A 12,407-nucleotide genomic window follows, 5' to 3' on the forward strand; every position below is an offset into this window, starting at 1 on the left:
CATGAAGGCCAAGGCCTCATTCTCCCCAGCCTTTTTGGGGGCAGGAGGGCACTGGCCAGGGTGTCCGAGCCAGCCTGCACCTTGGCTCCAAGCCCAGCTGTGCCTCAGCAGCCCCTGGCCAAGCAACATCCTGGCTGCCAGCCCTGTCCACCCAGAGAGTACCAGGGAGGATTTGCCGGCTCTCAGAGGCCCAGAGACCCAGGTGGGCGGCTGCTGCAGCTCCATGAGATGAGCAGCTCCAGGTGCACACACACTGTCCACCCTGCTGAGACCTTCCCACCTCTGATACCTCAGGCAGTCGGGTCCAGCACTGTGTCCTGCCTACCCGGCAACCTCCTGGTCCCCTTGGTGATTCTCCCCGAGCTGGGCCCCCTCCCCACCAACGAAGTGGAAATCCTGCTGTGTGAGCTTGAGTTAGTGACTGAATGTCTCTGAGCATTGCTGTGCTGCTCTATTGGCACCTTAGCACACAGTTGGCTGGGCTGGGATCCAGGCTGAGTGGGGCACAGTGACAGGTGGGCCCTACTCAGCATCACTGGCTCGGGATCGTGGGTGGGGCTGTGGGGATGGGGCAGCCCAAACCAGCCTCCCCACCTGTGAGCTCACTGAGCCGGCTGGCCACTGTGGGGGTGGCTGGACCAAGTTCTCCTGGCGTTGCAAAGCTCCAGTTCCTCCCAGGTGGAGACATGGCCCCTTCCTCAGAGAACGTGAGCAGGTGGGTAGGGAGCCACACGCAGCCCAGCCACGGGCCCCAGTGGGTAAGGGCTGGGGCGGCTCCCCCTGAGTTCTCCCCCTCAATCCATCTGTGCCCTGGGAGGAAAAAGGAGGCCACTGCTTGGAGCCCCCAAAAGAGAAAGGAGCTGCCACCACCACAGCCCCCACCCCACCTGACCTGTAGGAACTGCCTCTCTCAGGGGCAGCCAGGGGGCTCAGTGACCCAGCAGCCTCCACGAAAGCCCCCGGAGACAGCAGGCACCCCTGGAGAGCCCCCGGCACCAGGCCTGCCTCCACCACCCCAGCTCCTGCCGAGGGGCCCTCTGGAGTTCTCCTTTTGGTGCATACCTCCTGGGGCCGCGGACACTCCTGATGCCCCAGGGCCCCTGCCCCAGCTATGACCCTTCCCATCTGGCATCCATGACCCCAGCAGCATCACAAGGCAGGCCACTTACAGAGCCCCATGGGTGCACTGTCAGGACCAGGGAGGGGCCCAGGGTGTGGCAGGCCAGGTGCTACACCCCAATGCTGCAAGTGCGGCTCGAAGCCCAAGTGCCTGGCACTCCCCCCCCTCTGGCTCCAGCCGGCACCTGGTCAGGGGGCCAGCCCCAGCCCTCCAGCCCCTCCCACATCAGCCTCATCTCCATCACATCAGAAGCAGCTCTTTCGCATTCTCTCCCATCCTCTAGCCTGTGGAATGGGATTAAGTAGCTGTAAATGAAATCCTGTTACCACGGATACATGAGGACTGGGGTGAGCAACCACACTCTGGGGGTGGGGGCTGTCGCATCCCCAGTGCTGTCCCACTGCCCCAGCCCCAGGCCAGGGCCCCACACTGTCCACCCTCCCAGCCCCAGCTGGAAGCTAGGTTCTCTTGCTGGACCTGCTCAGAGGTTCTGCTCCGGGCCGAGGGGCCAAGGCCGAGATGAGAGCCGCGGGGCCACGGGAACACCAGGTCACACTCACTGCCTTGTCTGGAGAAGGGGGCCCCTGCCCTACTGTGGACACAGCAGACGCGGTGGCTGCAAGTCCCAGTGCGGGGGGCATGGAGTGGGTGCCGGGTGATACCACTGGGCTCCAGGTAAGCTGCCCAACCCGAGTCCTGCAGCCTGAGTGGCCAGTACCCCCGAGCAGAGCCCAGGCCCACACCTCCTGGCATGGCTCTGACCCTCACCCCACACACCCAGCTGGGTCAGAGCTGGGCGCCAGAGCAGGCATCAGCCAGGGCAGGGCTGCGGCCCACAGGAGCTGGGACATACTTCAGCCCCAAACAAGGAGCCTCCCAACCGCCAGGGACACAGATCAGGACACACTGACCTGCTTCATAGGCCGTGAGCCTGTCACCTGGGCCTGAGGGCCTCCCCTGCCCTCTGGGCTGGGAAACTTCCCACTGCTCAGTGGGGCTGCCTCAGGGAGCTTCTTGAAGGACCTGCAGGGCCTGACCAGGTGCTCCCACCCCTGCCCTCGGCCTGGCACCCAGCACAGCACCTGGCCTGATGTCAGCAGCAGCAACCCAGGCATGGAGGGGACGGGAAGCACGGGGAGGGGATGGGGGGCACTTGGGGGAGGGGGAGCACGGGATGGGCAGGCAGCAGTCTGAGGGTGGAGCCCCCTTTCCTGGGCACCGTCACCTCTGGATCCAGGCACCTCCCCACACCCAGAACTGCAGGCTCCCCCTGAGGGCCCTACCTGGGGACGGGGCCTCGGGGACTCTGGGCCTGAAGGAGGAGCCTAGCAGCCTCCTTTCCCCTGTTCCAGCCACCCTTTCTCTGGGTGTCCATTCCAGACTGAGCTGAGAAGCAGGGCCGAGCCGGGCAGGGGCCGTGTGCCTCTGAGCAGCCACCTCCCAACAAGGGGAGGAGACCCGCCCGGGCACATCTGGGGAATGTGGGAGGAACAAGCCAGGGCCGGCTCTGCGGGCACACGGAGGGCTGCACAGAGCACAGACACCCACACATGCCCGCACGCCACGCATGCACACGCACAGACCCTCCCAGGTGTGGATTCAGATTTGTGCTGCACACGCGCGCACACACGTGCAAACGCTCACCTCCACCACTGCTCTCCCCTGGGGAACAGCTGTCAAGCCAGCAGCAAGGGCCCCCAGAGGAGCAGGTGATCACGTGCATGAGCACACACATGCACGCACATGCACACACCACATGTACACACACACCTGCACGCGTGTACACACACACCCCACTGAGATGCAGACCTACTGTCACACCCGTGGATCCCCTGGACACATGCATCCTCACCCCCTGCACCCTCCCTTTCTGGTCTCCTCCCCCTCCTCCCAGGAGAGCTGAGTCAGGGTCCTGAGAGTTGCTACGTCTGCCAAGGAGGAGCCAGAGGAACCCTCTGCCCCACACACACACGGGCAGCCAGAGGCAGAGCTGCCGCTCAGCAGAGGGCCCAGCAAACCTGAAACCACGCTTCCTGGGGTCTCCCACCAGCTGGATAGACCCCAGAAGCCCCTTCACATCAGGAGACCCCTGACCTTCTGACCGTGCCCAGGTGCCAGGCCCAACCACACATCTGAGAAGAAAACATTCCTGAGATGCAGGGGTGAGCCTTCCCCCACCAGTCCCTGGGTCCCCTCAGTGCACCACAGGCTGTGAGCTGGCCACCCCCGGGGGTTAACACACCCCCTCTCTAGGTGGGCTGAGCTCTCACCTTATCCCAGAATGTTGACTCCCGAGTCAGGGGCTGGCAGGCCCAGGGCCAGCAGGTGGCAGCTCAGCCCAGGCCTGAGGCCTGAGGCCCAGGGGCAGACACACCATGTTGGCCTCAGCTCAGCCCATCACACTGGGCACTCAGAACAGAAAGCAGCCAAGTGTTCTGAGCTGGAAGAGAGCAAGCCCCCACCTCCTAGACAGCCGGGGCCCAGCCTGCGGGTCATCTCAAGTGGTTCCATGCGGCAGATTCTATCCCACGGAGCACGGAGCAAATCACACAGCAGGAGAGAGCCTGGAGCCGGCATCTCGGGGAGGAGCCTGTGCTGCCGGGGACAGGGGCCTGCTCAGCACCACCCTTCCCTCAGGCCGGGACCCTCACACTTGGCCAGGCTCCCTGCACACCTGTACACCTGTGTGATTCTGAATGCTGGGAGTCGAGACACAGCAAACGAATGTGATAGAAGTCAGAATAGCAGGGACCCCTGGGCGGGCAAGGGGGCAGTCCCACGGAGGGGCAGGCAGGAACATCCCATTTCCCAGTCCAGGTGATCGTTACGTGGCAAGTTCACTTTGTACGGCCTCATCCCGCTGTGCACCTAAGATTGTGTACTTCCCAGGATATATCGTACAGTGCCTTCTTTTTTAAAGTTGAGTGAGAAAGAAAAAAAGCGTGCTCCTAAACCAGTTCAACTCACTTCCAGAAGCCGCAAGTATTGCCACCAATAGGCCACTGGACATCGAGAAGTGGCACCTAGAGGTCCAGACCCAGAGATGACAAGCACCTCTCCAGGATGCACAGCCCAGCAATCACAAGACCCACTGACGATCCCTGAGTCAGCCCAGGGTTCCCATGGGTCTGAGCCAGCTGGACAGAACTGGAGGGGGAGCTGCAGCCCCAAAGCTATCTTCCTAATAAGTCTGTTTGTTCTGCCTCCCCTTGAACTGGGGCAGGCGCACGCCGACCAGCCCACAGCAGAGCCCCTGTTCTGGAGAAGCTGGCAGAGGCCCTTCTCCCAGGTGGGACCAGGGCATCACACTCGACGGGGAAACGAACCCAGAACCACATGGCTGTCTGCCCGGAGGCCTCACTCACCCACAGGCAGAATGTTGATGCTCAGGAAAGGTGGTCCACTCTCCAGGTCAGGCCCTGGGTCCTCGGGCGAGGGAGCCATCAGGGAGGGATCGAAGGCTCTCGGCGGTGGCAGCAGCAGGTAAGAGGTGGGACCAGCCTAGACTACCAGCTGAGGCTGGCCTTCCGAGGGAGGCAGAAAAAGGCTCCTCCGAGGTCCAACTGTCCCCTGGGCCCCCAGCGTGCCCTGCTAGGATGGAGTCCGCCACTCATCACACACCTGGAGGAAACAGGGGCAGCAGGGGTGTGGGTGAGGCCCGTCCAGCCACCCGGGTCAATATGAGGTGGGAGGGCAGGAGGATGCTGCACTGCAGCCCAGCTCCACCACCCCAGAAATAAGCATCCCACTGAGGTGGGTGCAGGGGGAGCCGTGTGCAAGGGGTGGGGAGGGACGGAGACCCGTGGCCCCCCGCCCAGGACACAGAGGCTTTGGGTGAGCACCAGGGAAAGCCAGAGGGTGCCATAGTAGTGGCTTTGTCACCGAAGTGCTGATTGTTTCTCTATGCTGGGACTTTTTCCATAGCTTGATGAAGTTCAAAGGAACCGTCTTAAGAAACTGCTAGCCCCTTCTGCTGTGATGGTGCTGGAGGCACCCGCCAGCCCTGGGCTACACTGCCCCAGGGGCCACAGGAGGAGCCTATGGCACAGTGGGTGACCCTCAGCCCTTTCTCCAGCCCTCAGGTCCCACTGTGCTGTCACTCCCAGGTCCGCGGTCTCGGGCCCTCCAACCACCACTTGGTTTGTGCAGTGAATCGAGGCCACTTTGGCCTCCCAGGCTGCCGTCTGCCCCTTGGCCACTTGGCTGGGCTCCAAGCCCCTCACTCTCCCCACCCCCCAAGAGGGCCCCAGGCTCCACCCGGCCTCCTTGTGGCCCCACCGGAGGCTCAGTCCCAGCCTGGCCTCTGCTCAGGCTCCTCTCCTGCTTGGAACCCTCCTCTCCACCTCCTTGTATCCATCCAACTCCTCCTTGCTCCCCCAGGCCAGCTCCTTCCAGAGACTTCCTTGGTACTGGCTCCCTCCTCTGAGCCTCCTTCCTGGGGGCCACAGAGAGACTGCAGAGGCCGGGGTGGGAGGCTTTAGCTGCTGGGCTCTGGAGCCCTCTGACATGCCCAAGACAGAGCTCAAGACAGAGCTCCCAGGGCCTGGGCCTCGATGGACACTGGGCCACGGGCACACCCTGAGCCGGCTCTGCCCAGGTAGGAAGAATGCACGGCCAGGGGTGGGAAGGCTCAGGCTCCTGGTGGCACCTCCTCTCCCAAGGGCTCCTTGGAGTAGCCCCACCTCACATCTCTCCTCAAGCCCAGGCCTTTCTGGCTCCCTCCAGTCCCCAGGAAGGAGGGCCCCTAGGTGGTCCATCCCTCCCTCACTCTGATACCCTTCAGCCCCCGGGCCCTCCACCTGGCCCATCCACTCCAAGATCAGTAGCAGGCCTGGAATTGTCTAGCCAGGGGTTCTCCAGGGTCCTGTACCTCAGAAGAGCGTAGGTGGTGGATGCTAGGCAGCCCAAAGGCTCAGGACCCGTGGCTCACCCTCCAGCCCAGAGGCCTCGCCCGCCCCAGCCTGGTTGTGCCCACCCCAGCCCTTCACAGGCCCAGCCTCCTCTCCTGGACTCCCCTCACGGGCTGCCCTGGCTCCAGGCTCACCCGCAGGTGTGGGGTCTCCTGGCCCAGGCTCCCCCGAGGTAGCTGGACTGCCACAGCCCCTCAGCCACACAGCCCGCGTGGCCACTGCCGGCTGCAGCCGCCGTCCCGGCCCACTACTGCCGGGTTCCTGGGCAGGCACCGTGCTTCCTGCCACGGTTGGAGCCCAGGAGCCATGTCCAGACACGTCTGCTGAGCGCCAGCCGGGCGTGGGGTTCGGGCTGGGCTGGCATAGTCGAACCTAATTAGGCAACAGCCCGGCGCTGCAAGCCAAGGCGAGGCCACGGGGGACCATGAGGTCAGCCGCTGGCGTGGGCCCGGCTGCGCCGTGCCAGGCGAGCTGAGTCCCCTCACAGCACGGGTGCCCAGGATCCCCTCGAACCATGCCGGGCCCTCACGGTACCCCTCACTTCCACCCATGCTGGGCCCCTACAGCTTTCGGGGCCGCAGGGAGCAGACGGGGGGCCTGGGTCAGGAGGGGTGGATGGGAGGTGCCATAGCTGATCGTGCTGTGGAGCCGACCCCAGCTAGGCCTGCTCCTCCTCGCACTGGCCGACCCCTAGAAGCCCCGGCCCCAGTGAAGGAGGGGCACCTCCCATCGCAGGCCTCCAGCCTCTGCTCAGACCCTGGCCCAGACGCCAAAGTCAGGTCCTGGGAATCACGAGTGGAACAGGTGACCACTCATAGCGGGCATCATTCAGGGTCAGGCTGAGCCGGGTGGATAGGGACAAGGGGAGAGGCCCCTTTGACCCCTGCCCCCCAGCAGCCAGCCCTGTTTGATCAAAATGTGCGGCCCAGGCTCAGACAGGTCAAAGGGCGGCCCAGCCTCAAGCCCACGTTCTCAGAGTGCGCTGTCCACACCCAGACTGGCAGACCTGCCTCCATGAAATGGCCAACCTGCACGCCCTCGAAGCCCCTGGAGGATGAAGCGGCTGCCATTTAGCAGGCTCTCCCCAATCCACAGCACCCGCCCGGCCTGGCTGTTCTTGCCCTTGGGGAGGGCCCGGGTGTACCCTCAGGGGCTGGATTCCTACCCCGGAGGACTTGCTAGCAGCTTCCATTCTGATGCTTGTGGTGTCCCCTCAACGTGTCCCACAGAGCGGCTGGCTGGCAGCAGGAGTGCCAGAGGGGCCCACCGCAAGCCCCAGCCTGCTCCCGGACATCCTCTCCCTCCTGCCTCCCACCTTCTGCGTCAGCGCCCAGGAAGGGAGCCGCCACGCCCTCCACTGGCATCCCTCACTCGGGAAGACCCCGGGGGATGGGCAGAGGCGGAAGCCCCAGCCTCTGGAAGAGGGGATGTTGAGGTGGGGCGTCCTCTCCCACCCAGACCCCACCGGCCACCCAGACCACAGACGTCTTACTCTCTTAAGGGAGAAACTAAGGCCCAGAGAGGGTAGGACTCCCCCACCAACCCAGCTGGTGTGGCTGCTCTGAGAGCTGGCCTGTTCTCCCTTAATGCTTGACTCTTTCTACACCCACTGCCCAGTTTCCACCTGGTGTCCACCCCAGGCTGGACACCTGGCCCGAGGCCCCCAAGGGCTGACTACAGTACAATCCTCAGGAATCGAGAGGACTGCCTGCCTGCCCCCGACCCCCTCCTCATCCGGGGCCCAGCAGCCAGGGTCCCCCATCCCAGCCCCACCCACCTACTAATGCTGCCTGAGGAGTCTCCACTCCAGGGGGGCCCCTCACTGCCCAGCGCCTCCCACACAGATCCTGCCTATTCCTTCATCCCTGCCACGCTCAAGCACTGTCTCTGTGCTGGGAGTGGGGTCCAAGGTGGGGAAATCCTGGTGGTGGGGAGGCAGGTCATAGCAGGCCGGTGGCCAGCGAGTCTGGAGCTGGACCCTCTACCAGGAGACACCAGCTGCCCACAGCCCCCTGCCCCCGACCTGGACCTAGTGGATGAGAAAGCAGAGCGAAGGCTGGTGCTGGGCAAGCTCGGCTGCCACCCCCAAGCCGGTCGAGCCAGCTGGAGCCCAGCGCAGAGCCTCAGCGCGAGGGCCGGCCTGTCTGCACGTGATGGCAACAGACTCAGCAGCCCTGACCCCGAGGCGGAGGAGTGATTGGGCCATGCGGCCGCGTCTGGGGCCAGGGGCTGGCTTCACAGAGCAGAACCAACATTCTGTCGAGGCTCAAGTCCTGGATGAGAGTGGAGGTCACCCAGCCAGGGTACGTATGTGTAGCCTGGGGCTCAGCCGCTCTGCTCTGAAGTGAAAGCCCTCCAGGCTCCCAAGGGGCCGGGGGAAGATGTTCTGGGCAGCCCTGTCGGGTGGGGTGCTGGAGACCCCCGGGGGGGTAGGTGCAACGTGGAACAACACACGCAAGGAGAGAGAGAGTCTCCTGTGGGAAAGAGACGCATCTGAGAGCATAGCGCCGAGTGAGGAAAGCAAAGATCAGAATGAGGCACACAACCGACACCACGTTACCATGTGCTGCTTCCCAAGGGGTGGCCTGTGGAACCCCGGGGCGCCCCAGAACCTGCCAGGGGCCCTAGGGTCTAAACTATCTTCATGATAATACCCTTTCTCCCTGTACCAACATCTGCACAACAGGTAAAACGCAGCAGAGACGAAAGCAGTGGCTCCAAACAGCTCTGGGTCATTTTATCGTGCTCTATGTCACCACACACTCCGAATTCAATGAAGAAAAAGCCGTTTCCCTGAGAATGTCCCCAGCAAAGCAGTAAAGATGATGAATTTTATTAAACCCCAACTCCGGGTTCACATCCTTCTAATATTCTGGGCAAGGACACAGGAAGCACACAGTGAGCGCAGCCGCACAGGCTGGTCTCCCAAGGGGAGGCGCTCCAGCGACACAGCCGTCGGCTCAACTAGCCACATCCAGGTGGAACACGTCTGTGCTGCAAAGAACAACAGGCAGACACACCACAGTCACGCCGGCACGCGTTTGCATAACATGTGGCAGCGGTTTCCTCAAAAACAAATACAGTAAGACCGCCACTTAAAAATCAAAGCGACAGGATCTGTTGCCTATGATAAAATTCAAGCTTAAGTGGAAATTAGCATTTTGGAGAACTTGTATCCATTGCCGTGAGTCTGGCGGCTTCCAAACACGCAAAGGCTTTTTCTCAGGAGAGCAGCGGTGATGCTAACGTGTATAGTGAAACGTGTCGACGTTTGGAAAATCTGCCTAACTCAGCAAACCAGTGTTTTCCAGATGACCAAAGATGATATTCGAAATCACGCCCAGGGAAAGAGCCGTTCAAAGCGGGAAACAGACCAATGGGTGTATCAGAATCTCAATGGCCATTGATACAGCTTCGGCTTTCACAGTGTGACGGCCTCTAAGAAGCTGTCATCTGTTCGGTTTTGGTGAGGCCTCAAAGAAGAATTCACAGTTATCTGAAGAGGCAGGTTTCTTCATATATTTCACTCACAACAACACACTGTGACAGATGGAATGCAGAGGCAGACAGGAGAATCCAGCTGTCCTCCACAAGCCAGACGGCACAGAGACTCACAACAATGTAACACAATGTCACGCTTCTCACTGAATTTGTTTTGAAAAAGTTATTGTTCATAAAATGTTATTTGATTTAACATGTAATTATTTGTTATTTTTAGTAAGACTGTATCAATAAATACTTTTAAATGATCAGTTTTCATTTCTAATGTGAATATCAAATGATAAGCAAGTGTGTGCTAGTTAAGATTTCCTAAGCACCTAATGGGTGGTGTGTGCCCGCGTCCACAGTATAGACACGCCCACCGTGGCCAGCTTCACCTATGAAGGTGAGATTACAGAGCACGGAGTCCGGAAGACAGCGACAGCAGCATATCATCCTCTGGGATTTCCACCAGACACATAGTGTTTGTTGCCTTGTTTTTTATGTAACTTATGTGCTTTACATAATTTAAGTAGTTTAATTGGATTTTAATAATGGCTATGTTTAACAACAGCTCACAGAATTACTGGAGATCTCACAGCCAGCTCTCATGAGCTGGTCTGAGTGGCTCTGGCACCACTGGACAGAACGCTCATGAAAAAAGTTCTTTGGGGTCCCCGACAATCGTTTGGAATGGAAAGGGGTCCAGAGACCAAAACGCTTGCACACCGCTATTATTAAAAATAATCGTACCCAGGGCCAGCCTCATGGCCGAGTGGCTAAGTTAGCACTCCGCTTCAGCAGCCCAGGTTTTCGCTGGTTCGGATCCTGGACACCGACCCAGCACTGCCCATCAGGCCACGCTGAGGCAGCGTCTCACAAAGCTCTACTAGACGGACCTACAGCTAGAATATACAACTATGTACTGGGGGGCTTTGGGGAGAAAAAGAAAAGAAAAAAGAAGAATATTGGCAACAGATGTTAGGTCAGGGCCAATCTTAAAAATAATCGCAACAACACCATACCTTCTGAAAAATACCAAAAACAAAAGATGCACATGGAACACGCATGAGAGTGCGTCCCAAGGGGACATGCGGCAAGCAGCAACGCATGAGCCAGTGTGCTCATCGATGGAGACGCGGTCCCGCAGCCCTCTGTGCCCCAGGCCTGCAGGAGAGATGAAAGGAAGTGGGGGTCTCTGGGTCAGAACGCAGTTTGCAGCCTGCCTCTGTGTAGCGGAGAAACTCTCTGTCTGAGCTTGGTTTCCTCGTGTGGGAAGCGGGGTGCAAAGAGTGCCCCCTCCCCCACAGGAGATCGCAGGCACAGTATCCACAGTATGGTGGGCAGGCCAGGCTCCTCCGCGTCTGCGTGCTCTGGGCCCCCCACCCCCAGGGGCTCTTTCTCCACACTTGTGCCCAGAACACACCCCATGGGAGCCAGGCTGTAATAACTGGCTTCCACCCCACAAATGGAGATATGGGCCCCAGGAAGCCCCCACCTTTCGCTGGCAGATCTGGGTCCTTGTGCCCCTGCCTGAACCCCATCCTCTCAACCGAGATGCTCTCTGGGGCCCAACTGGCAGCTCTGTGCTCCGTCTCCCCCACGAGGTGGAAACTGAAGTAAGTCTGGCAAGCTTTGTCTCCACGTCACAGTGCAGAGCTGGGCAGGGGCGGGGGTGGGAGGAGATTACGATCAATCAAATGCTCCAGGAGCCGAGGACAGACAGCAGAGACCCTGCCTGGGATGCCTCCATCGGACATCAGCTCCCAACACCCCCGAATGGAATCCTCAGTCTTTGGGGAAGAGGCAGAGGTCGGCTGGGAATGAGAGGTAAGTCGAAGCTTGGAGTAGGGGGTTGGGAGGAGGGAGGCACAGGGTGCGTCCTGTGTCCTCAACCCAGCACTCACTGAGCTCCTGACCAATGACCAAAGACCCACAGGCGGCCAGGTGGGGTCCCTGCACTGACCCCCTACCCTGTAGGAACACCCAGGCTAGTAGGGAGTCAGGCCCAGATGCCACAAAGCTCCACTGTGGGGCTCAGAGGAGAGTAGGGGGCCTGGCTGAGCTTGGGCTTCGGCTGTGAGCAGGAGCCCTCTGCTGGAGGGGGCACTTCAGGCAGCAGGGCAATGTGTGCAAAGGCCCTGTGGCAGGAAAGGCCCATCTGGTCCCTAGGGCTGGCTCAGCCCCACTCAAGCTTCCAGAGACAGAAGCCCCCGTCCTCCTCTAAAGAGTAACACAGAGGAGCCCAGGGAAAGCATTTCTCGGCATTTCTCAGCTGACTGTCACCTCCGTGGCCAGGGGCACCTGTCCCTGATCCTCATTCACTGTCCTCGTGCCCCCAGAGGAGACCAGCTGTGGCACCCCACACCCCGCTGTCGGGTGGGCACTCAGCCAACAACAAATCATAGTCCCATCTCTCTCTGCCAGCAACTGGGGCTGTGGATGTGTGCCATCCAAGGCCTGCCGACCTCGAGCCTGCGTCCATGGCTCTCGTCCACTGAGGCTGCACCCACTCGCCCCTCCGTTTTCTTCTGGATGTTGATCGTCTCTTCACATGCAGCAAGAAACTCAACGACAGGCAAACAGGATGCCCAGGACCAGTGAGACCCCGGGCAGGCAGCTGGCCGAGCGGGGCGGGAAGTGGGCGGGCCGGGGCCCCTGAGGAAGGTGAGGCTGGCCAAGGACCACAGGCCTGGGGGCCGGCCGTGGGGGGTGCTGTGACCCCAACAAGAGCAGTTCCCAGGGGTTTGAGAGAGCAGAGGAGAGGATGTGGAGAGAGCACGCGTGGCTCATCGTTCGAGAAGTTCTGAGGTCCCTGGCAGGAGCAGCGAGAGGGGACAAGTGAGAGGGAGGACTTTGGAGCCACCGATGAGGCATGGGGAGCACTGAAGGGCCGA

The 12,407-nt window shown here is 60.8% G+C and overlaps 1 protein-coding gene and 1 long non-coding RNA gene across 9 annotated transcripts in view; one reads left to right on the forward strand and one right to left on the reverse strand.

Moving 5' to 3' along the window:
- Nucleotides 1–12,407, reverse strand: part of PLCH2 (phospholipase C eta 2) — an 83,077-nt gene that overhangs the window by 66,912 nt on the left and 3,758 nt on the right. For 3 of the 8 annotated variants that reach the window (XR_011433846.1, XM_070254796.1, XM_070254808.1), the window contains exons 1-2: nucleotides 6,165–6,314; nucleotides 4,486–4,741 (exon numbers count right to left, since the gene is read on the reverse strand). Coding sequence is in view for 7 of the 8 variants with exons in the window: in XM_070254796.1 (XP_070110897.1) it covers nucleotides 4,486–4,564 (79 nt within the window). In the remaining variant the exon portion in view is untranslated. Of the gene's footprint in view, nucleotides 1–4,485; nucleotides 4,742–6,164; nucleotides 6,315–7,195; nucleotides 7,337–10,535; nucleotides 10,678–12,407 lie in introns of those variants that run through there. The other 5 variants (XM_070254781.1, XM_023627467.2, XM_070254772.1 and 2 more) reach the window with 4 other exon arrangements.
- Nucleotides 5,007–9,777, forward strand: LOC138921337 (uncharacterized). Its single transcript, XR_011433847.1, has 2 exons — nucleotides 5,007–8,333; nucleotides 8,717–9,777. It is a non-coding gene; the product is annotated as an uncharacterized lncRNA (long non-coding RNA).

Source organism: Equus caballus, chromosome 2 (genome assembly GCF_041296265.1).
Source record: "Equus caballus isolate H_3958 breed thoroughbred chromosome 2, TB-T2T, whole genome shotgun sequence".
Classification (NCBI taxonomy): domain Eukaryota; kingdom Metazoa; phylum Chordata; class Mammalia; order Perissodactyla; family Equidae; genus Equus; species Equus caballus.